Consider the following 24,208-nt stretch of genomic DNA (forward strand, 5'->3'; position numbering starts at 1 on the left):
AAAGCAAAACTGTGTATTTAGAGGAGGGGGAATCCCAGGTACACGTGTATCAAGCACAATGTTATTATGATATACAATGTATTATTTATTTAATATCAGCAATTGTCTACTTCATTGAACATTGTACAGGGTTTCCAGGTATTAACACACAAATATTATGGTGCTATTCATTTATCCGACAATTATAATGTGTATGTTTAAGCAGCTAATGGTTAAACCATAGGAAAATCCCTTTAAGATAAAGTGAAGTGGTTACAGTTGTATTCCATACTTTCCAAAGGACTAGAAACTAAAAGGACACAATATAATTACAATGGAATTTCCACCTGGGAAATCCATGGAATTGGAACACACAGTGTTAAATCTGGGGGACAGATGGCTTATTGTGGGAAAGTTAGTGAAAGTGCAGAGAAATCACACAGTGACTCCCCACATGTGACTGAACTGTAATGTAAATCTGGTTTCATTATACAGGTCACAGGTTTGTGCAGTAAGGATGGGAGGGAGAGAGGTTTACAAAATATAAGGGTGGTTAACAGAAATATATGGTGTTAATTAAAGGAAAACTAAAGCTCCAGAGGAATAAGCTGAATGTGTATACTGATTCCCATATACATCAGCCCCTCTCTGTGCCATTTAAATTGAGCCCCTAATAAATAAACAGCTCAAACAACTATAAGAGAATGGGATGACAGCACCCAGGAACTAGTAACGATGCCTCCAAGAAATGGCATCATGCTGGTATAAGTGCACTACTGTGACATGTTTTATATCTGTTGGTTGCCAGTACCAATCATGGAGGGGCTCATGTACAATGGTAAGAAATCAAACAAAGGGAAAATAGTAGCCAGATCTATCAGTAGCTTAATACATAAGTGGAATCTGCATTTCAAATTAAACATCTTAAATGCAGCGCCCAATCATTTAACAAGGAAAGAACAAAAATGTTTAACCCGTGGGTCCCCAGCATTCACTGATGTACAACTCCCTGTGTCCAATAACAAGTAATAAGTAATGATGGGAGTTGTAGCTCAGCAGAAGCTCTGTAGTAGAGCATTGATTAGGGACATATAATAAATAGGATTCCCATATAGATTCTGGAGATGGGCATTTGTTTCTGTTCTCAGAAGTTTCCACATTAATCATAATACACTGAAATAGAGACCAGTGTCCTTCATATTGTACATTCATATCTTGCCCAATTACAAGTGTTCTACAGAGCTTCTTCCAATGAGGAGACTGTGGCCATTTGATTGGAGGTAAAGTAAATCAAGACTATTAAGTGTGTGTTTAAGTCACACAGACACACCCCTTTGTACCCAGAGTAATGAACTCAACAGTGTTACCTGTGTGGGGTCATTTGGTTTGAATCACTGGGTTTTTGTCTTTCCAGCCAGTGGTTCAGAGCCATTTTTAAAGTTCTGTTGGGCGTTAGTAGAAGGTTCTCAAGCGGGAGGTTGGTCATGGGGCTTGTCCTCTTCTTTCTACTCATCCAGTCTTCAATTGCTTTCCTTTCATACGAGTAACCATCTGTGTTATACAATGGGGGGGGATGTCAATGTATGGGACAAAAAGAATCATTTTATGCACATATATCATTGAAGGTGAGTGGACTTCATGGCGGCACACTATGTAAAAGAATGTTGATGAGACACAGGTGTTGATGTTGCCAGCGCATGCACATCCACACATAGGGTTGCCTCTGCCATGATTGCTTTACATCCAGTTACAGTATATAACCATAAGCCATTGAGAGGTTTTAGAGGTTCTATTTTATAAGCCTAGACAGGGGCCCCTTGGCAGACAAACATAAAACTCCTATTTAAGAGGAGCAAAGCTTCAGCATCCGGGCTAATAACTGCTCCCCTCCCCAGGGTGTTAGGCAAATCCAACAAAGTACTACGGGGCCCAATGCCAGCAGATTTGAGGATATTTTTACATTGGTTTAAAGAAGTGGAGGTCAGATAAGTAAAGCTCTATAATTCTGCAAACAATAAATGGACCTGCCAGTAACAAAATCAAGATGGGTACAGAGAAACTGTTTCCAAGGTTGGAATAAATAATCCCCTTTAAAGAGATGTTAGCAGATCCATGAATTAAATTGCACACAACTGTCAGAGGAATAATCCTGGTGCCTAGCTAACATCCCCACAAGCTGTCATGTGTAAATAGCAAGTGCAACAGTAGTAAATTCACGGATCCGCGCACACACTGTTCCCTGCAGTCGGTGATGTAGCCCCTCTTTTTATTATTATACCACCAACAAGATCTTGTATAATAATATAAAGAGGGGCCACGTCCCTGACTGCAGAGAACAGTGTGTGTGCGGATCTGTGAATTTACTACTGTTGCTAAGGGACCTTGCCGGGTCGACGGAGGACCAGCACCACCATTGCAGTAAAAGTGGATATGCGGGAGTGCAGTAGATATAACACATTACTTTAAATAGTAAGTGCAGACATAGATGACTTGCTTGTAAATTGTCCTTAATAATCTTTGTTTTAAAGGAAAAGTATTACTGTTCTCATATAAGCAGTTGAGATAATAGAAGAAACTAAACCTATTTTTCTTAGATAGGGTTTTAACCACGCCTAATTTACATATGCAAATTCGTTTTTGGTTCAGCCGCACACAAGGATTCGGGCTGAATCCTGCTGAAAAAGGCCCTCCCTACCAGTTAAATGTGATTTGAACTGTTTAAGTGATACAGTGGCCTCTAGTGGTCAAATACATTTGATGGGCCACTTTTGTGCCAACATATTTTTTCAGTTTATATAAGGCAGTGGTGGCTGATGAACAAATATTATTAATCAAATGGTATATATGAGCTGCTATTTCCTCTTGTATATTTACAATTAAACACTACCCTACAACGGTCAGTACAATAGTGAGGCAGAAAAGTCACTCCTTGAGGAAGCAAAACAGTCTTAGAGTAGAGACACCAGTGCACCTCACTCTAAAGGGGAAAAAAGGTGTAAGGCTAATTTAATAATAATAATGCAAATTCACATAGAAAACAAAATATTAGCAGTGACATCACAGGTTGTGCTCATTTTGTGCCCCATGTTCCCTCTGCGGTTGTGCCATTAGCAGCTTTTCAGCATAACAACATAGAGTTCTCAGTGAAATTATATTTATTATATATCCTGTACCTTACCTGATGCAATAACTGGATCTGTCATCAGTTCCCACGTAATGGGGCAAAGAAACTCGTTAGGGATATTGGGCAACTCTGCTTTCGCACCACCTTTCAGATCCTCGATTCTTCTTACTAATTTGTTGCGCAGGCCTAGGGACTCTAGATACAACAGAAGATACTTAGAAAGCAATGGGCTGTTTCTTATAAAAGGAAGGACAGATAACTGGTGGGCTGGATGTTATGGGTTGTTTTCACATTATTCATCAGAAATTTCCAATTTCTTTCCATTTTTTACCGTTTTCCAGAACTGAAGTTTATAGTTTGTGTCCCTGGTGTTTCAGTCTGGCAGCTCAGTGATCCAGGTGCAGATTCTGAACAGTTACAATTTGCTACATTAGCCAATACATTTCTCAGGAGCATCTGTGGGATATTAGCAACTATTCTATCAATTCTAACAGCTGCATTTAAAGATTCTGCTCAGCAGGGCCAAAAATAAGAACTGTATCAATAAATGTATTATGTAGAACAGTTTAGAGTAGGTGACCCCCCTCTTAAAGAGACATATGAAGGTAAAAAATGAAACTTTATACGTCATGAGATAGGGGGAAATATAACATGCCATGTAATTCAATTGGTGCTTACCAATCTTGAGGTCCCTTAGCAGGCTGTCCTTGGTGAGATGCAGTAATTCTTTGCCATCAATATTATTAGCTTTAAATATGTGTTCCACCTCATTCAGACCTTCCTGAGAGAGCCAAGTGGCAACCTTCTCCTCTGACCAGGTCTCCACGTGCATGTGTATTCTATTCTCATCTGGGAAATCTGCAATAAAGCCATACCCACTGGTAAGGGGGCTGTGGATTACAGAAGGGCACATGATTTACTAAAGGAGAAGAAAACCCTGTAGAAAAAACCCTGTACTTCCACCCCACATAGACACCCCTCCCTCCTCCCCCAGGCTAAATGCCCTATACTTTATATTTACACCTCGTCGCAGATTCTGGCAGCAGAGTTCACGGCATCCATCTTCCGGGTCCTCTGTAAGCTGACTGGGAGTTCGGTATGTCGGCGCATGCGCAGTTGGTTGGTTTTCGACAACTGTGCATGCACCGAAATTGACGGACATTGCCGATCTCCCAGTCAGCTTACCGAGGACCCAGAAGATGGATGCCGTGAAGTCCGGTGCCAGAATCTGCGACGAGGGGTAAGTATAAAGTATGGGGCATTTCCCCGGGGGGGCAGTTAGCCTGGGGGGAGGAGGGAGCCGCGTCTACTTGGGGCAGGGGGTAAGGGTTTTTTCTACAGGATTTCCTTCTCCTTTAAGTTATATCAATGTTAACTGTCACCTGGTATGTCATCGGAATGCCCTAATTTCCAGATAGTTGCAGTCTTATCCATTGATCCTGTAGCGAGTAGTGGGTGCTTGGGTGCTAAGGCACACGTAGTGACGTATCTGGATTAAAGGGTGTGTAGAAGAGTCACATATTATTTGTCAGTAATAAGAATCCTATCTTCACCACTGCCTCATGTGCCACTGACTTTAAGTAAAAAGTCAGGTCATTCATTATGACAAAGGCTGGAGAGAGCGTTATCATCAAGCACCCAGGCAGAATACTATATCTCCAGCTGAGACCAATCCCAGATCAAACTGTATGTTTGGGGTCTGTTACCAGCAACCTCACTGAATGTAAACTGTATATTGGGGTGGTAAAGTAAAACATTAAGAGAGTTTTTTTTTAATCATTCTAAAAAGACAGATTATAAAGAAATATATTCTGTATAACACTAACCTTGTGTGATGAGTGAGAATATGAAGAATAATCCCTGTTTTCTGGAAAAAAAAAATACATTAGTATTCCCATAGAACATTAGTCAGCTTTAAGCAACAATAATATTGATGGAATATTCATACATATTTAATGTCATATCCCTTCTATTTTTTGATAAATGAAACAAGCAAACTGCAAGGCATAGAGACCCTGTGATCTATATCCAACACGCAGGGTGGACAGACAGACAGACAGACATCATATGAAGGGCCACACACAGTATGGCTGTATATGGTTCCATTTGTTTCAGCTGACAGTCCAATTGATGGGAATTGCAGGAAGTGAAAAGGAGCTTTGGCTTATTTCCCAGATACAGTGCTGCTTGAAATTTTGTGAACCCTTTAAAATATTCTATATTTTTATATATTTTATATGGATGTGTCCTCATAGGTAAAGTGGCGGTCACACTTAACCTATACTCAAACATATTTATCATCCCAGAATTCATACCTGTTATACCAACACTATAAGAAGCTGGTTATGGATTCAATGCCACATTAGCTTTCCAAACATTACTAAGTTTGGCTCTTGGTCTATTAGATTGGAATAGCTGGGCAGGGGCAGGTCACACAGCAGTGATATTTGTGTTTGTGTGTGATCAGTAGGAACGAACCCTGACTATAGTGAGAGAGTATTTAATACATTGGTGTATTGTGAGTTAGTGCGTGTTAGAGAGAGCAGGGAAAGAGCCACATTAGATTTATATTGCCTGTTAATGATAGATGGTGACAGCGAATTCATTTTCTGGGTGTTGGTTAGTGTTTGGGGTTCTGGTGTGTGAGAGACTGTGAGAGACTTAGTTAGTGACCCCTGATAGCCACATCTAAAGTCATGTGTAACTTGAAGTGCCATAAACAGAACAACTTGTGTGTTTAGGATCATTGTCTTGCTGCATGACCCACTGTCTTTTGAGATTCAGTTCATGGACAGATGTAATGACAGTTTCCTTTCAAATTTTCTGGTATAGTTCACAATTCATTGTTCCATCAACGATGCCAAGGCCCAAATACAGCAAAACAGACCCAAACCAGAAGACTTCCACCACCATATTTCACAGCTGGGATAAGATTCTTATGCTGGAATGCAGTGTTTTTCTTTCTCTAAAAGTAACGTTCCCCATTTAAGCTCAAAAGTTCTATTTTTGCTTCATCCGTCCACAAAACATTCTTCCAGTATCCTTCTGGTTTGTCCACATGATCTTTAGCAAACTGAAGATGGTCAGTAATATTTTTTGGAGAGAGCAGTGGCTTTCTCCTTGCTACCCTGCCATACACAACATTGCTGTTCAGTGTTCTCCTGATGGTGGACTCATGAACATTCACCAAGGGGAGACAGGCCTTCAGTTGATTAGAAGTTACCCTGGGTTCCTTAGTAACTTTTTGGACTGCTAGACTCCTTGCAGTTGGAGTTATCTTTGATGGTCGACCACTTCTGGGTTGGGTATTACTTAGCCTTTAGAGTGCTTCCACACCCCTATTTTGTACACTTCTGGGTAGGGCAACAATGGTCTTGAATTTCCTCCATTTGTACACAGTCTATCTGACTGTTATTTGGTGGAGTCTACACTCTTTAGAGATAGTCTTGTAGCCTTTTCCAGCTTTATGGGCATCAACTCTTTTTCTGAGATCCTCAGACACCTCCGTTGTTCGAGCCATGATATATATCCACAAATGTGTTGTATGTGTGATCAGGCTTTGCTGGGTCTTCATTTTTTTTAAATAAAACAGGGTTTCTTGCTCACACCTGATTGTCATCCCATTGACTGAAAACACCAGACTCTGATTTCACCTTCAAATTATGACAACCCTAAGTATTTACTTACTTACATATAAAAATGTTATTGGATCATTTTTTTTCAATAAATACATGACAAAATATAATAATTTTTGCTTCATTCATTTAAAAAGTTTAAAAGTTTTCTTCATCTACTTATCTACTTTTAGGATTATATGGTGCAACAGCAGATGAAACATGTTTAATCAACAACTTGACCGCTATCCACGGTACATAGATATCAGTTGTATAGATATGGAAAGGAGTATAAGAGAGTATAAAGAGAGATGAGAAGTGTGTGTTAGAAAAACAAACAAAAAGGTTGAAATTGCAAATACTTACAACTGTGTAAATTATTACAGACTTATCCACAGACCTTGGAAAACAAAAACAAGTAAGATTAATATATGAATATATAATAATATCAGTATATAAATAAAAAATTATCATTTACACAGATCATCTGGGATTCTCACTTGAAGAATATTTTGCATTTTCATACAGCCGTGGGCCCAGAAGAGAAAAGTTTTTTTAAACAATATTGCTTTAAGAATACAACCCTGATTTTGCTGGTCTACAGCTCCCAGCATGCCTTTACAATGGGTACAAAATGCTGGGCTTTGTAGTGTGGTTGAGCAGTGCAATACAGTAGGGTTTAGTGCCCCTTTAAATGTCCCTTTCCAAAAGACGTTGGCACATAACCTGCAGTAACCACATATACAGAGCTGCTCAATTTTATATGGAAAGTCCAATTGGCAAATTGTGTCACAGTATACACAGCAGGAAACACAATGTCTTGGGATGGGGATTCCATATTGTGGTAAAATACTTCCAGTAAGTGGTTATCCTGACACGTTAAGAAAATGTTATTTTCGAAAATTTCTATCCCTATTTGTTTTACTGAAATAGACTTTATTCAACTATCATATTATAAATCTTTAGGGAAAGATCTTGTGGCACTCTCTCCCAACCTCTCTAGGGCTCTATTAATAGAAATAGTTTTGCACAGATCCAAATGTCACATTGCCTGTTGTTTTTACTGCATTATAGCATTATTTCATGTTTATTTACAGTATATGTATGTCCGTTTCATGACAGCATCACAATTGGATAGAGTGAGGGCAAATAGAGGAAAAGATTTTCAGATAAACGCTGCCCACTAATGAAAAACAATAGAGGTTACAAATGGAAATGGCTGCTTACCCTGAAACCAATATCTGTCCGTCATTAGAGAAAGCACAAGAGAGAACAGGGGAAGAATGCTCTCCTAGAGTCAGCTGGCATCTCATTTCAAAGCCTATAGGGAGAGCACATGCATGTTAATCTGATGTATAATGATGTATAATGCTCTAACATCTCTGCATACATAGCCATCTCTGCATATATAGCCCTCCAGGAAGTAAGAAGCACCACAAATCAAGAGTTATAAAGGCATGAGTGGGAAATATATTGCCCAGAATACTACCAGATCTGTCTATGCCATGTTTCCTTTCCATATTGTGCACAATTTATATAAATTGTTGCCCAATTCCCTGTTACTCTACAATTATACTTGTCTTTCATTCTGTCTGAAATGCCACACCAATTGCTGCCATGAAAACACACAGAGTGCTCTGAGCAGAGAGTATCCTCGTAGCATGGGAAGACCAAATATCTGCACAATATCTGTCCCATGTATTCTGGATAATAGATTCCGTGCCTGTACCTGCTACATACATCCTTTTCTGTACTGGTGATAAACAGTTAAAGGGGTTGCTCGCCTTTGAGTTAACTTTTAGTATCATGTAGAGAGTGATATTCTGATGCAATTTGCAATTGATTTTCATTATTTTTTTTTTATAATTTGTGGTTTTTAAGTAAATTAGCTTTTTAATCAGCAGTTCTTCAGTTTGCACTTTCTGCAGTTTGGTTGCTAAGGTCCACATTTTCCAAGCATGCATTGATGTGAGACTGGAATATGAATAGGGGAGGGCCTGAATAGAAAGAGAAGTAATAAAAGCAACAACAATAGATTTGTACCCATACAAAACATTTGTTTTTAGATGGGGTCAGTGACCCCCATTTGAAAACAAATAATTAAAAAACTATAGAAAATAAATAATGAAGACCAATTAAAAGGTTACTTAGAAATTGCAATTCTATAACATACTAAAAGTTAACTTAAAGGTGAAACAGAGAGATGTAGTCGAATTAAAGAAGTCCATGTTGAACCTGATTATGCCAGTTACCAGTTTACACCAGTATCCAGTTATATTATCTCACCTTAAGTGCTACTTACCTAGTGCATCACTGAATGAAATCAGCCACACTCGTATTTCATTGTCTTGCCCACAAGATGCCATTTGGTAGTATTCAGTGCCACGTTCTGTATTTGACCAGGGAAAAGCAAAGGACATTAATACCTTCATTTTGGTAGAGTCTCCTTGATGGGCTGCATTATCAGAGGGGAATGTTACTTGTATGCAAAGAACGACGTATTAGGTGTGCGGGAAGGCCGTTTGGCTTGCAAAAGAAAAACAGAATCAACTTACAGTGATGTGTTGGCAACGACTAATCTAACAGTTCTAATATAGCCACCATGTGAATGTTATTGCACCTGCATAAATCTTGGGAACACCCCACAATTTGTTTTCATCAAACAGGTACAGACTTTCTTTTTATGTTATAGCACATGCACTGGCATAAGAAGAGGCCAGGGAGGTACCTCCATTACCCCACAACCATTTGTTTGCATATAATCTAATAGCTGGCACCTACTGTAGGTGGCATAACCATGTGAAACAGTCCATTTACACATCCCACTGAGGATAAGTCCCACCCACAGTGCAAGTGAGTATTCTATACCATGATATATCACTGCCTATTAATTAGCCCACAGCACCCCACTATTCATACATTCACTCATCAACATCAACTTTTTGGCAAGATGATTTTTATATCAGTTTGGGGCCACTAAATCTCCCCTTCACTTTTTTTTACATTATGCTTTCCTGGCTTGTCTACGGGTATATACACACAGTCGTGTTAATCTATCTTGTACTATGCGGTTACTGCACATAATAAGAAAAAAAAAAAAAAACATACGGTAATGAAGGTCCACAAACCACTAAAGATATAACTAAATGGCAGACAACTCTGAAGGTTTACATAAATGAAAAAAGCGGATCAGCACCTAGGGAAGTAGGGAAACCAGAAAACAAAACAAAATATAGTGTAGTGGTTCAAATTCCTCAAATAGCACCCAGTATTGGGAAGAAAAAACTTTCCTAGGGACTAAGGACTAAGATTCTTATATTTTCTCTCTTTATTTATTGTTTTATTGCATGTTCTGAAGGGTTACATGTTTGATGGAACAGAGAGTAACAAATTTTAAAAATGTTGGACAGCAGTGCGCTAAGGGAATCTTTATATATGCTACTATAACACCAACATCACCATCTAATGATAAAAATATGTATTATGGCTTTGCCAGAGAAAGCAAATAAGCAGAGATAAATACATACAATGTGCTGTGTATTCATGCTTAACCATCTAATGGAAAATGAATGGAGATGATATAAATAGGAATATATTTTCCCTTAGAGATCTTAGTTACTGACCAGTTAGTGTTTGTGAAGAGAAGTCACAGCAGGTTACTCCCAAGTCATGTCCTTTTTCATTGTATAAACATTTCAGGCTGTCATCCCAGGCTGTTAAATCACCACATGATGAGCCGGTAATGAGGAGATTTCCATGGGGAGAGAATGCACACGCCACTATTGAGCCGTCTTTCACTGTGGCAGACCTAGAGAAGCAGGAATGTAAAGTTAAAGAGCTGCATACAAAATAAATTGTAAATTGCCATTTTTATATATAATATTCATGTATAATATAGTTATATATCATAAATAAGAAATGGTCTTCCTGAGGTAATTATTAATAAGTAATTTATAAGAACATAGGCTGAGGGAACTGTGCTTTACACAGGTCATGGAACTCTGAGGTGTACTCCCATTTACAACAGGAGAAGGGTTACCACTTTTTGATTCAGTGAAGATGGGGGGGGGAGAGGTTCAGAGATGTCAGGTGTTAGGGCAGGTGACTGTCCATTGGCAGGTCAATGACATAAGTGGGTGGGACTATAATGTGGTGATTGGTGATTGCCTAATCGATGCGCCATGCACATCTGTTAGGCCTTCCAATGCCCCCCTTCCTCGGCCTCTATTTATAGGAGCGTTCCTTATCTTGCCCGCCCCATGGGTAAGTAGATAGGCTGTACAAAATAAAAAATGTTTCTAATATAGTTAGCCAAAAATGTAATGTATAAAGGCTGGAAGTCTTTCATAATAGCCAGAACACTACTTCCTGCTTTTCAGCTCTCTTGATTTACACTGACTGGTTACCAGGCAGTAACCAATCAGAGACTTGAGGGGGGGCCACATGGGTCATATCTGTTGCTTTTGAATCTGAGCTGAATGCTGAGGATCAATTGCAAACTCACTGAATAGTTATGTACCATGTGGATCTTTCCCCGATATGCCATTAACGGCATGGCTATATCAGGGGTAATTCGAACGATCGAATTATGATATGCCAAGGGGCTCCGACAGGTCGGTCGATTAAAAATCAAACCTTCCTGATCAATATCGTGGCCAGATATCGATCGGGAAGACCCGTCGGAAGCCCCCATACATGGGCAGATAAGCTGTCAAATTGGTCTAACGATCGATATCAGCAGCTTTATCTGCCCGTGTATGGCCACCTTTAGAGAGCTGAAAAGCAGGAAGTAGTGTTCTGGCTATTATGTTACACATCAAGTCACTCCAGCCTTTATACATTACATTTTTGGTTAACTAACTGTATTAAAAACATTTTTTATTTTGCACAGTCTGTCTATTTACCCAGGTTTTATTTTCACACTGAACTGTTCCTTTAAGAAATTAGTGAGGGAAATTAGAACATTGGAGCTGCCAGAGGATGGTCTGTTACCCTATAACTGCAGTTAACTGAAATGCAAATGGAGTAAAATGCAACTCAGAACGCACATGAGTACAACCAGGCAGAATGTAATGAAATCAATTAACAAATGTGTTTATTTTGTGCTCAAACCTGCACATAAACACATAAAAAACACCCATGTGTAAGGGCTCTTACACATGGTAGTTTTTTCCTGCGCTGCCCTGCGTTTCGCTTTCTTCCGTTCAGCCACAGGGGAGTGCAGGAGAAGACGCACTCAAGTATTGTGAAGGGGGCTGTACTCACACATATGTATGCGCCGAACGCAGGTGAAATGCAACATGCTGTGTCCCAACCTGCGTTTAGAGCTTACATGCGTCTGTGTGAGTACAGCCCCCTTGACAATAACTGAGTGTGTCTATTCCTGCGCTCCCCTGTGGCTGAACGGAAGAAAGTGCAATGCAGGGGAGCTCAGGAAAAAAAAGGCTGTGTTTAAGAGCCCTAACATAGTGCTGATGGAAGCTAAAAGCAACCTGAACTCTGCTAATTAGACACCTGTGCTTTTATGTTGTCTACTCAGTTTGTGAGAAGAGAAAGCAGATACATCTCCAGTGAATGGCACAATGTGATGTTAAATACAGAGTTATTAAATAGGCCACCACTGCAAAGATATGAACATGCAGGTACTAGATTAACTATTGAATTACTTGTTCACACTGTAATCAGCTGTGAGTTTTGAAAGCCTGGGTTTGATCCCCTAGCGAGGCCTGTATTGCTATTGGCAAGTCTATACTCAGAGACAGCATGGCAGTGGAATGAACCTCAAAAACTGGTACAAGCAAATGGTGCCGCTACAAGGAAAGGAACAAGATGATCATGGAAAGAATTAGCCCAGGCTGAAGTAATGGAGAATGCTAAACAATTTAAAGCATATATACCAATGTAGTGCTCAGATACTGAGTTAATGTGTAACCCTTGTTGCTCCACCTGTACATAAATGAAGTTATATAAGTGTCCATAGCATAATGTAACAAGATAAAGCCTTATCCCACAGAACAGAGGGTTGAACTCTTTCTTTAGAATAAAAAGTATGTCCTGCACTGAGACAGTGCCCCTACTGCACCCTATTAATGGCATCATTACTGACCTGTAGAATTTCATTTGTTGAACGTTCCATAACACTATTGAACCATCTGCACCCCCAGTTGCCAAGTAGTTGGAATTTGATGAATATCTGCAAACTCTAACGGGGCTGCCACTAGGTTGCTCCAACACCGCCAGCATCTGCCCATTGTGCATACTCCACAGGATGGTCTTGCCATCAGTCGAGCAAGAGGCTAAAACGGGTTTATCAGGGGCAAAACAGCACCAATGAACAGCATAGGTGTGTCCTTTCAGTGGGGAAAAGGACAGCTCTTTAAAATCCTTCAGGGAATAAACCCGGATAGTCTTATCCAAAGAGCATGTGGCCACGTATGTATCAGAGAAACTGCAGCAGTTCACATCATCCGTGTGGCCTTTCAGCTCACAAATGAATCTCGCCATATCATTTAACCTATAAAGAGAAGATCAATATGCTTAAATATCAATTGTAGTGCTGACATATGTACTTACAGAGTGAGATGGACGGATGTCAGGCACACTAATTAAAACATGCCAATTTAACCATTTAACGTAAATGGACATTTAAAAAATGTCACAATTTCTTAGTTTGATATATTAATCAATAGTATTTCTCAAAAGCAAAATGACTTAGGTAAAGCTTTTGATTACAAAACATAATTGTAAAATCTACGGTTTCAGCATGACGGTACTTTCCCTTTGGACTGTCAGTTAGGATGCACAATATGGTCTACAGGTGCTGCCAGGGAGGAAATAGCTCTATCTAGTGATAGAAAATACCCAAGATATTGGGTGGATTAACTCCATTTCCCCAGGACTTGAGTCCTGAGGATATACAAACCTCTTCGGTAATCTTCGGAATGAGACTGGCGTAGGTGCGCATGCGCTGTTGGATCACGACAACTGCGCATGGGCTGAAACTCACGAAAATTGCTGAAGTGCCGGTCTCATTCCGAAGTGAAGATGGCACAAGTGAACTTCACTAGACAGAATCTGCACGGAGGGGTAAGTAAAGAGTTAAGGTGGCCATACACGGGCAGATAAAGCTGCCGATATTGGTCGTTTAGACCAATTTGATGTCGCCAAACGAGCGGATCTTTGAGTCTATGGCCAGCTTTAGGGGCATTTGCCTGGGGGGGGGCAGCTAGGCTGGGGGGAGAAGGGAGGGGGGTCTATGTAGAGTAGGGTTTTTTTTAACTTTTGGGTTTAGTTCTCCTTTAAAGGCCACTGGGAGCAACATGTTGCTGGCGAGCCACTGGTTGGGGATGACTGGGCTACAGAGACCAGCAGTGTAATTTATAGGCGTCTGTTTTCATTTACCCCACATTTACTTCATGTTCATGTCAAAGGGACACGTTCGAGCAGACGTTCTTAATCTTGACTAAGAATAAAATACGCTGTGCTACTGTATTGCATTAAATAACACTCAGTTACACACTGCACAGTTCATCCCTATAAATACGTGTTTTTTACAATAAGCAAAGCAGGAACTACCATTAAAATAATGGACATTAATAATGAAGACATTTGGTGCACATTGCTACCGGTACCAACATACGCCCCCTCCCCTTCTAACAAAACAAACGCTTCAGCCACACACTGCTACGTTTCCGGTGTATAAAAGCGGAACTGCACAACAGCCCTTGTTACTTTGACCCGAAACGTCTTAGACATGCGCTCTGCGCCGTTTTTATAGGCTGGCTGGGGTCTCCACCACACTTAGGATGGGGGGGAGGAGATAGACAAGAAGATAGTAGGTATAGGACACAGTGAGGCCTTTGTAGACCCAGGAAATAACTAAGACAACAGCATCCCAATGTGTTTATACATATGTGAGTCGACAAGCATATTCTATGTGCTTACCTTTAAAAGTTGAAAGGGTGGACTTCATCGACCCCCGCTTTTTGTGAGCGCAGGCGAGTGGGACAATCCTGACCCCCGCGCAGTACAGTACGCCACGTCGAATCGGCAGCTTTGCAGTGGGCGGAGGGATAGTGGCGTCACGTGTTGCTGCTCCTGGCTGTATATGTCGTACTGTCACTGCCTGATAGTTCTCTGAAATGCGATTAAGTTACACAACGTTATCAATTTATCTTACTCGAGTTAGAAGGGAATATTAGTGATGACACGGAGAACAGCTGGCAGCCTTAGTTATTTCCTTGTTTTTCATGAATAGTACGTGCAAGTGAATCCTTATAAAACATGTCTCCACAGAAGTGCAAATGCTTTGATGACTGGGAAATATTCAGTTTAGGCAGTGCAACAGATAATAGCCTCCCCAGAGGTGCTCAGGCAGTTGAAGGAGACGAATTCATGATTTTGATAAATGTTTTAATTTCAGACTCTTCACCCCCATCTTGTTCAGTCAGGTCACCTGCTGGCATGTTTATATTTTATAGGTTACACACGTCACTGCTAGGGTTGCCACCTTTTCTGGAAAAAAATACCGGCCTTCCTATATATTTATATTTTTTCTCTATTCATAACATTGGGATCAACCGTAATTTTTACCGGCCATGTGGCAACCCTAGTCACTGCAGCACTTCATCCAGGCCAGGACTGGCAATCTATGGGTTCTGGCAAATGCCAGAGGGGCTGCTATAAGGTCCCATAGAAAGTCTGTATTTAGTGGGCTGGTGGGGGGGCTGTTTGTGCCTCTGTGTGGGCTGATTGGGCCTCCTGAAATGCCAGGGCCTATTTTAATTCTCAGTCCAGACCTGACTTCATCCATATATTCATCTGGTTGCTTGGACCATTGTCTGGCCTGAGGGCTGTATCTGGTCTGTGTTTGTTATGTCTGTCCTGCACCTGAGGGAAGGTGAGCAGACAGGTAAGAGCTTGTGCATAGTGCAGGAGACTAAAAGGAACAGCTATTTAACACCTCCATCAATGATAAAATAAACAAAGAATGGTTTGCACAGAGATCAGACTGGATTATCAAGAGAAGAGAGAGCAGAGGATTGTCAGCATTCATAGTTACATAGTTCATTTGGATTGAAGAAAAGACAACAGTCAATCAGTGTCAACCACTACAAATGACCCCAGTATATCGAAACAATAGAATGCTATCTGTTTCTGACAATTCAGCACTAACCATGGCTGATGTTTGGGTGCCTTCAAAGGCACCTGATCAAAATTTTCCATCCAGACCAAACAACGAGCTGGCCGATATTTAAGTCTTCTTCTGATATCGGTCGCCTCTTTTGCCACCATACACGCACCGAATATCATACAAAACAAATTTTCTGTGCGTCTATGGTCGTCTTTAGTATACACACCTATACCTATAAAGATTTATCAGTGCATTCACAAAGATATAAATACATAGCTATACTTACCTAACTGTAGATCTCAACTAATAGCATTGGATATTATGCTTCTCCAAGAAACTCATTCACACTAGTGAGTCTATCCTCGGCCAGCATAAACCATGAGATGTCATATTGCTCTCCTCAATCACAAGCACATTAGAGGGTAAAGAAGGCCACTTTAGTAACTAACCAAGGACCCTGGGCCAGTACACCTTAAAGGAGAACCAAGAAGCAGGGCAAAATTTAGTATATTCTGTTTTGGGATTCTATACCAGCCCAAAGCAACCACAGACCTTTAGCAGGGAAGATCTGTTCCTCCAAAGATGCCCCAGCAGTTCCCCCCATCTTCTTTTCTACTGATTCACTGCACATGCTCTGTCACTTACTGAGCTTAGGGACCGATTCAAAATACATAGTACACACAGAATATTAATGTCACAATATAAGGCTGATCAGTAATTCCGATTATTGGTACATGGCAGCACAGAAACCAGTGCAATTAGCATCAGAATTTAATAATCAGCCTTGTTCCATCAGCTTATATTACAGACAAACCTCATTTTCTGCTTGACAACCTCTAAGTTTAGCTTCTCAGCTTCTCAGAGCCCACTGAGCATGTTCTGGTCACAGACAATCCTTACAAAATCCAAGATAAGAAACACCTGTAACATTGAAGGCCTGGATCATTATTACTTTAAAGATGCTGAACCCTGAGGGTGGTACAATATTTAAAATATGGCCTTTCTAGGGGTTAGTTCTTCTTTAACAAAGATAACTCTCCAGCAGTCCATACCTATTTCAAAATAGCTTGTGTGAAGTACCCTTACAACAAAGGCTTGATTTCCAATCTAAACCAATAAATTCATACAACCCACACTGAGGTGTGCCTACCTTACACCTGAGCATGGGTAAAATATTTTAATATGACATTTACAAAAGAAACCATACCGAGTATGGGATTCGATTCTACTTCTCAGAACACAAAGAGTCAGAGACTCCTACATGCCCAATAAATAGTGGCATCTTACAGTATCCCCAGAATTTACAAGAATCCACAGATTGCCAGTCTGGGACTACTAGAGTGTCACTTGAGCATCAATTTATTTTGGTACCAAGATCTCTTATATAGACCACAGGCTGAACAAATTTAAGTGTTTTTTTTTTTTTGCAATGTTCTAATGCTTGTTTACCAGCTGATTAACTCAATTTTCTATTAAGTTCACTACTTTTTCATGCACTATGCTTTCTTCTATATTGATCTTTCCTCCTCTCTGAAATGGATTGCCAGAAATAATAATGTATAATTCTTAATGTATAATTTGTGATAGCTATTTTGTACTTCTAAAAACATAAATATAAACTATTGAAAAAAAAAAAAAAGAATGTACCTGCCTGGGGCATTTTCGTTGTGCTGCCATACCCCATGTTTATTTTACAGCACATGTCCTGTACCAGGACAATCCAAAGGATCTCTGGGAAAATGATGGTGCCGTAACAAAAGTACCTCAGGCTGGTGCATTTTTTAGACCAGACTGGGAAACCCGGTTAGTAATAGTCAAAGGGATGGGTAACAACTTGGCATTGCCCAAGAGCTTAAATAACTTCACAAGCATAGTTCCAGAACACTTGTAGTGTATTTATGAAATAAAAAAAAATAGCAGCCCCTGCGAATATTTATAAATACAGTAGGACAGGGAAAGGCTTTATGTGCATACAATAAACTACAGTAGAAACCTGCTTGTACAATTTCCTGGTGATCCCTGGCGATGGGTACATAAAAGTGGGGTTTGTATTCCTAATAAGATAAAAATACATGGAAGATGAACTCAACTATTAATGGGGTATAGTTGTATTCAGTAGTGTAACTACGGAGGAAGCTTCCTATATAGCAACCTCTATAGCAGGGGTCCCCAACCTTTTGAACCGGTGAGCAACATTCAGAAGTAAAAGGAGTTGGGGAGCAACACATGCAAGAAAAATGCTCTTGTGGTGCCAAATAAGTGATGTGATTGGCCATTTGGTAGCACCTATGTGGATTGTAAACCTACATTGAGGCTCTCTTTGGCAGTGCACCTGGTTTTTATACAACCAAAACTTGTCTCCAAACCTGGAATTTAAAAATAAGAACCTGCTTTGTAGCCACTGGGAACAACATCCAAGAGGTTGGTGAGCAACATGTTGCTCACGAGCTACAGGTTGGGGATCACTGCTCTATAGCAACCATACTACCCTAGAATTAGTGTGTGCAGTCCCTGTGTGGACAGGCCCATATATTCACACTGTAAATTTTCAGAGAGCACACCCTCACCAATGAGGGGTTTTGCTGTGCCGGGCCCCTTCAAATATATTTTTGCTGGGGGGCCTGGCTCTTTGTCGGTATGACACTGTTTGTATTCAGGTTATTATTTTATTAGAAGCACTTCCTTTCTCATGTTGCCCATTTATTGAGACAACTTCTTATATCAAGCTCTCCTGACTAATTTTTACTGTATATTCCTGTCATAAAGTTAAACACAGTGATTGTAAAGGCAGTCAGCTAGGTCTGTGAATCATTTACTCAATTATCTCTCAACTCAATGTTATTTTAAACTTTAATAGATAAAAACAAATGTGTGCTTGGGCAATAGATAGTGTTTATCACTTTAGCATTCAGGGGCATAACTACAGTGGAAGCAGACCCTGCAGCTTCAGGGGGAGCCCCGGAGGTTTAGGGGGCCCCACAAGGCCTTAATTAATGAGCAAATTCAATATATTTTGGTAAAAAATAAAACCTCTGGATATGTTGGGGGCCATAAAATTAATTTACTGTGATGCCCAGTAACATCTAGTTATGCCACTGTTATCATTCATTAGTTTATTACTGTGTTCCAGAAATAAAAACTGGATAACTGAATAACAGACAGAATCAGGACAATAATTTATTCTGGAGATATATTAATGTGTGCCCCAAGCCATGAGTGCTTCACTAATCATTGTCTCCTCTCACTTTTATTCATGAAACTGAATTGTTACATTAAATTGGAACTAAAGCTTAAAAAGAAATATGGATAGAAATGTTATACCATATGTTTTTTGATGTTTGTGTACTCCTAGTCACGAGTGCTGGGATAATTCATTAGATGGAAGAATATATATACACCTTTCATTTATACAACATTTTTTCCATCTCTAAACATCTACCGGTATACAGCACTGCCTTTTTGCAGATTGATTCATATGTAAAATTAGCACGTAGCAATTGCACAGTAATCCTAATATGTCTGATGATTTACAGTATGTAGAGTAGAGCTGGTAAGGATGATTCTCATTGGAGAATATATACTTGTGGTGCCTTCTTTCAAGAGCTAGGAGAGAATAGAGTTTATTTTAGGAAAGGCATATGTATATTCAATATATCGATATAAGAATATCTCCAGTGACCATTGCATGAATACAGAACAGAGAAAGAATATTGCCATTATGTGACATCATTCCAGCTCCCACCATAATATGTTTAAAGTGATACTGACACTAATAATTTTATTTCAAAGTATTAATGTACATCAAAAATTACCTCTATAGGTCATGTCGATCGTTTTTCGTTGACAGTTTTGCTTTTGTAATTGTTACTTGAAGTTCCTAAACCTGACTTTTTTGCTGATCCCTCAGGCTGGAATTTTGCATGACCGGGTGTCATAATTAGGAACAGTGGCATATCAGGAAAATCATCTCCAGCCTAAACTAGGGAAAAGAATGTATGAAGGAAATAATACACATTCTACTTATCATTGCACAAATACAAAAGGAAAATGATAAATTAATGTATATATTCCTCTTATGGGGGGTGTTTATATACCCAGAAAATTATTTATATTGATCTCAAACATGTCATCAAGACAATCAACAACCTTGACAGAAAATTACTTTATTTCTATATTATCATACATATGAACCATGCCCAAGACTACATTGTGTTCTGAACGCCAGGCTTCTTTTAGAAAACAAAAGTACACAATTTTATTGCATGCCATTGGACAATGAGAGGTCAAAAATAGATTTTCAGGGTATTTACAGCCAGTGATAACTACACTTTTCCCACATTATTATCTGTTAATTTAAACTAAATATTGGGATGACCTGGAACCTTAAGTGCAACACATTTCCCTGAAACTAGCTCTTTTGCACCCCCTAGTGCTTAGAAGTATCAACTCCAAATGCAAAATTATTCACCAGTAACAATCTGGTAGCACAGAGGTCCCCAACCACCGGGCCGCAGCCTGAACTAGGCCGCCGAGCCTGCAATTAATGCCGGTGCACTGAATTGGACATGCAGTTGCCGCTGACCCCCCCGAACCCCCCCCCCCGGTCATTGCAAAAGTGTTTTCCTTTCCACCGGTCCCTGGGACAAAAAAGGTTTGGTACCGCTGTTCTAGCACTAATTATGTCATTGTCTCATTGGCATCTAAAATATTGAGATTGTTTTGCAGTTATTGCTTCACCATTCAATTACACCATAATCGAGGTGGAATACTGCTATTCAGATGTTAACAAGAAAAAAGGCTTACTAATTATTTGAATGAAATGTGTGTGTGTATATATATATATATATATATTTTTTTTTTTTTTTTTTCTCATAATGATTGTTGTATTTATTCCATACATACAGGATTGGACTGGCCTGTCAGACTTTCAGAGGAACTCCAGTTTGGGACAATGCCCAGCAGCCCTTTTTTATTTCCACTTACTGTAAAACTTTTGGTACTGCCTCAGAGCCGGGCCAACCCGGCCAGGCGCCCTAGGCAGCCTGGCCGGCCACGGCACCGGCTTAGTGTCTGCTCAATCACGCATGCATGAAATTACGCACATGCGCGCAAGCGCATTTAAGCGCAAATTACCAGCGGCAGCCAGGGAGACACAGGACCGGACATGGGGTAGGCGAAAGAGCAGGTACGTGCCTGGTGCCCCCTCAGCTTTGCACCCTAGGCACGTGCCTACTCTGCCTACCCCTAGTTCCGGCCCTGTACTGCCTCCATCTAAGTCGTAAATTTATCAAAGAGTGAAGTTCCGCCACTAGAGTGAAATTCCGCAGCTCTCAATTCATTTCTATGGAATTTTGAAAGGCGTATTCATCAATGGGTGAAAGTGAAAGTTCACCCTTTGATATATACGCCTATAAAAATCCCATAGAAATGAATGGAGAGTGGCGGAATTTCACTCTAGTGGCGGAACTTCACTATTAACTTCACTCTTTGATAAATATACCCCTTAGTGTTGTGAACGTGGGCTCTAGAAATCATGTTCTCTAGACAGCCCTCGGAGGCTTATATATATATATATATATATATATATATATATATATATATATATATATATATATATATATATATATATATATGGCGGCTTGTGCTCATCTAATTAATGTGCCTTTTTAGATCTTTTGACATTGGCCTTGCTCATGTTTGTTTCTCATGTATTGAGAGTGCAGGGGGTGTAGCATTGGGATAAGTACTGGTGTTTCATGCAAAGGCAGTAGAGCTCTGGACACATTTTTTTCCTCTTCTCAAGATAAATACGTTGTTCTGTGAAATGAAACCATTGACTTAGTTGTTGGTAATCAAGAACTATGCCCTATACTACCCCCTCCTTGTTGACAACAATGCACCAAGATCCTAAGCATCGCTAATTTCTCAGCCTCACAGTCTTTATCCACCTAATCCATCCACCAATCTATCTAATTATAGACAGAAAGTAACTTTCTAAAAAGGTTATATTTTCTAAGATGCCAACCTCACCAGGGTACCATACCCAACAGGAAACCATGGACTAAAGCATTCCAAATGAAGTTGTTCCATTACTATATAACTCATATCAGTCCTGGTGAGTGCTAGCAGTTATTATTAGTGGTATATATGGATTGCTAAGTGTCTCTTTTTAAAATTATGCAGTTTTATTTGAAAATAGTAAAGGAAAACTATGCCCCCCGGACAATGTAGGTCTCTAGAAAAAAAATATTGAATAAAACAGCTCATATGTAAAACCCTGCATCATGTAAATAAACCATTTTCATAATAATATACTTTTTTAATAGTATTTGCCATTGGGTAATCATAAATAGAAAATTGCCATTTTAAAAAATAAGGGCCACCCCTTGGGACCCTAGGATTCATGGTGCATACAAACAAACCAACAAACCATACATGTTAGGTCACATGAGCCAATTAACAGTCAGAGTTCTGTCTTTTGCTTCCACACTTCTTCCTGTTACAGTTAGAGTTGTAGTATCTCTGAGGCAGCACACAGACCATCACGAAATGGATATAGGAAGCTCAAGAAAACACCATTAACAAGCAAGAGCATATTGCAAAACTGTCCTTTATTGTATCCGTGCCACACATACTAGTGGGAAAAACTATCCTGTTCACAACATTTTTTTTTTTCATTTTAAATAAAACAACTTCAAGTACAATTGGTAGAAAAGAAAAGTCTGTTTGTTTTGCCTCTGACAGGTCCACCACACAGCAGATAAAACACAGTGGTTAGAAATGCCTTTTATTGTATTTATTACTCCCGTGGCCCAGGCAAGTGAAAGGAAATGCATCTATGAAAAAATACTGTGTGTAGGAAATTGTCACAAGTTTATCTCACATGGATACAAATGATTATATTTTTGTCTGTAGGCCTAGTTGGCTTGAAATCATATAACAAAATAGAAAATAAGGAGAAAAAATAGAAATAAAATTAAAAAAAAACAACTTAATATCCCCTACACCCTGTTCGAAAGGCAGGCACTACCAATATCAGGGGAGACTCCACAGTGTTGGTAGAGGATACTGTACAAGCTATAGATTAATCAACCTGCAAACTAAATTCAATAACTACAATCCTTCTAAGGCAGACATCAGTTAACATCTGCAGACAATTTGTACACATCATACATATTTAAACAAGACTTAATATAAACAATAATAAACAGTATTTACATATTTCTCAGTTTGTCTTCACCATCTTGAAATACAACATAACTATACGAGTGGTGCAGCAACATAATATAATATAAACGTACTTGTAATTCTACAGTAAATTTCCATCGGTGCCACAGCAGCACGTCAGTGTAAACAGTTTTACTTGGCTTGGTTTTTTTTTTTTTCCTTTTTTTTTTCTTTTAACATTCTTGTTGTATTTTCAAGATTTAAAGCAATTCTTTTTTTTTTTAATTCTTCCTTTTCACAGAAAATGAAGATTGTGTCTGCTGTATAATTATAAATAATTCAGAAAATTAAATACATTCGCTAAAAATAACCTACAAAATAAAAATATAACATAAAAACAAAACTAATTACAAAAAAAAGAAATAGATTATTTATTGATAGGGAATGGAGAACCATTTCCTCAGAATAGCTCTGGTGGTTGAAAATTCAGTGCGTTTTTATATATTTTTATAACTATTGCACTATGACGCCCCTCTTTTGGATATTCTTTGGGTGTGCGTCCCTGTACTGTGTAACAGTAGTTGATAAAAGACAAAGACCAATGAAATCAAGGGCTATCATTTTGTTAGGAATGAGACCTTCAGATGCATCACTGCTCTTTGATAATGTCCCTTTGTTGGAGACATTGAAACAGCTCTTGCGCTTCCACCCACATTGCTGGTCACATTTTCCACTAATGTAAGATCCCCATGACAAGGTTCAGCTCATGTTAAAAAGTTCTGTCCATCGTTTCTCAAAATGAACTCTCATTTTGTGTCCGGCTCTGCCTATTTCAGAGTCATCTTCATTAAATGTTTCACAGTTGTTGAAGACAAGTCTGACATCTAGAGCGAAAGCCTCAAAGTTTGGGTACCTGCAATGGCAAGGCAGGGAGAAAAGAGAGGATTAAAGCAGGAGAACGAAATAGTCATATAACCAAAATACTGATGTTTGGAAGGTTCCCCCTTCCAAGATCAAAATGCACTTGTCCTCAAGAGCATAAAAAAAAGCAGGCCACAGAGCAATTTGAGTGCTGGGTCATTGTATTCTGTATAATGCCTTATTTACAGATGTAAATGCAAAGCACTGAAATGGACACAGAAGTGAGCATCCATTGATGCAATTCATAAAAGGTACTTTAAACCAAAACGC

At 39.4% G+C, this 24,208-nt stretch overlaps 2 protein-coding genes across 33 annotated transcripts in view; both read right to left on the reverse strand.

Annotated features, from left to right (window-relative positions):
* Positions 1-64: 64 nt before the first annotated feature.
* Positions 65-14,817, reverse strand: wdsub1.S (WD repeat, sterile alpha motif and U-box domain containing 1 S homeolog). 3 transcript variants are annotated; one of them, NM_001112842.1, is given in 12 exon segments: positions 65-1,433; positions 1,506-1,530; positions 3,158-3,298; positions 3,782-3,961; positions 4,486-4,592; positions 4,930-4,970; positions 7,084-7,117; positions 7,945-8,038; positions 9,020-9,106; positions 10,341-10,525; positions 12,824-13,231; positions 14,662-14,721. In NM_001112842.1, coding segments are annotated over 11 exon segments (1,383 nt in total). In that variant the 5' UTR covers positions 13,222-13,231; positions 14,662-14,721; the 3' UTR covers positions 65-1,342.
* Positions 14,818-22,442: 7,625 nt separating this feature from the next.
* The window catches only part of baz2b.S (bromodomain adjacent to zinc finger domain 2B S homeolog), a 156,836-nt gene continuing 155,070 nt past the window's right edge, over positions 22,443-24,208 (reverse strand). For all 30 annotated transcript variants that reach the window (XM_041578665.1, XM_041578657.1, XM_041578656.1 and 27 more), the window contains one exon: positions 22,443-23,930. In XM_041578665.1, the coding sequence (XP_041434599.1) occupies positions 23,777-23,930 (154 nt within the window). In that variant the 3' untranslated portion in view covers positions 22,443-23,776. The remainder of the gene's footprint in view (positions 23,931-24,208) is intronic.

Source organism: Xenopus laevis, chromosome 9_10S (assembly GCF_017654675.1).
Source record: "Xenopus laevis strain J_2021 chromosome 9_10S, Xenopus_laevis_v10.1, whole genome shotgun sequence".
NCBI classification, from domain to species: domain Eukaryota; kingdom Metazoa; phylum Chordata; class Amphibia; order Anura; family Pipidae; genus Xenopus; species Xenopus laevis.

Coding starts and splice junctions, on each gene's coding strand:
- wdsub1.S (XM_018237089.2), bottom strand. CDS start 13,221: ATGGCGAGATTCATTTGTGAGCTGAAAGGCCACACGGATGATGTGAAC. Junction 10,526..12,823: donor CAACAAATGAAATTCTACAG/GTCAGTAATGAT, acceptor CTGCTTCTCTAG/GTCTGCCACAGTGAAAGACG. Junction 3,962..4,485: donor GCATTCCGATGACATACCAG/GTGACAGTTAAC, acceptor GCTTTATTGCAG/ATTTCCCAGATGAGAATAGA.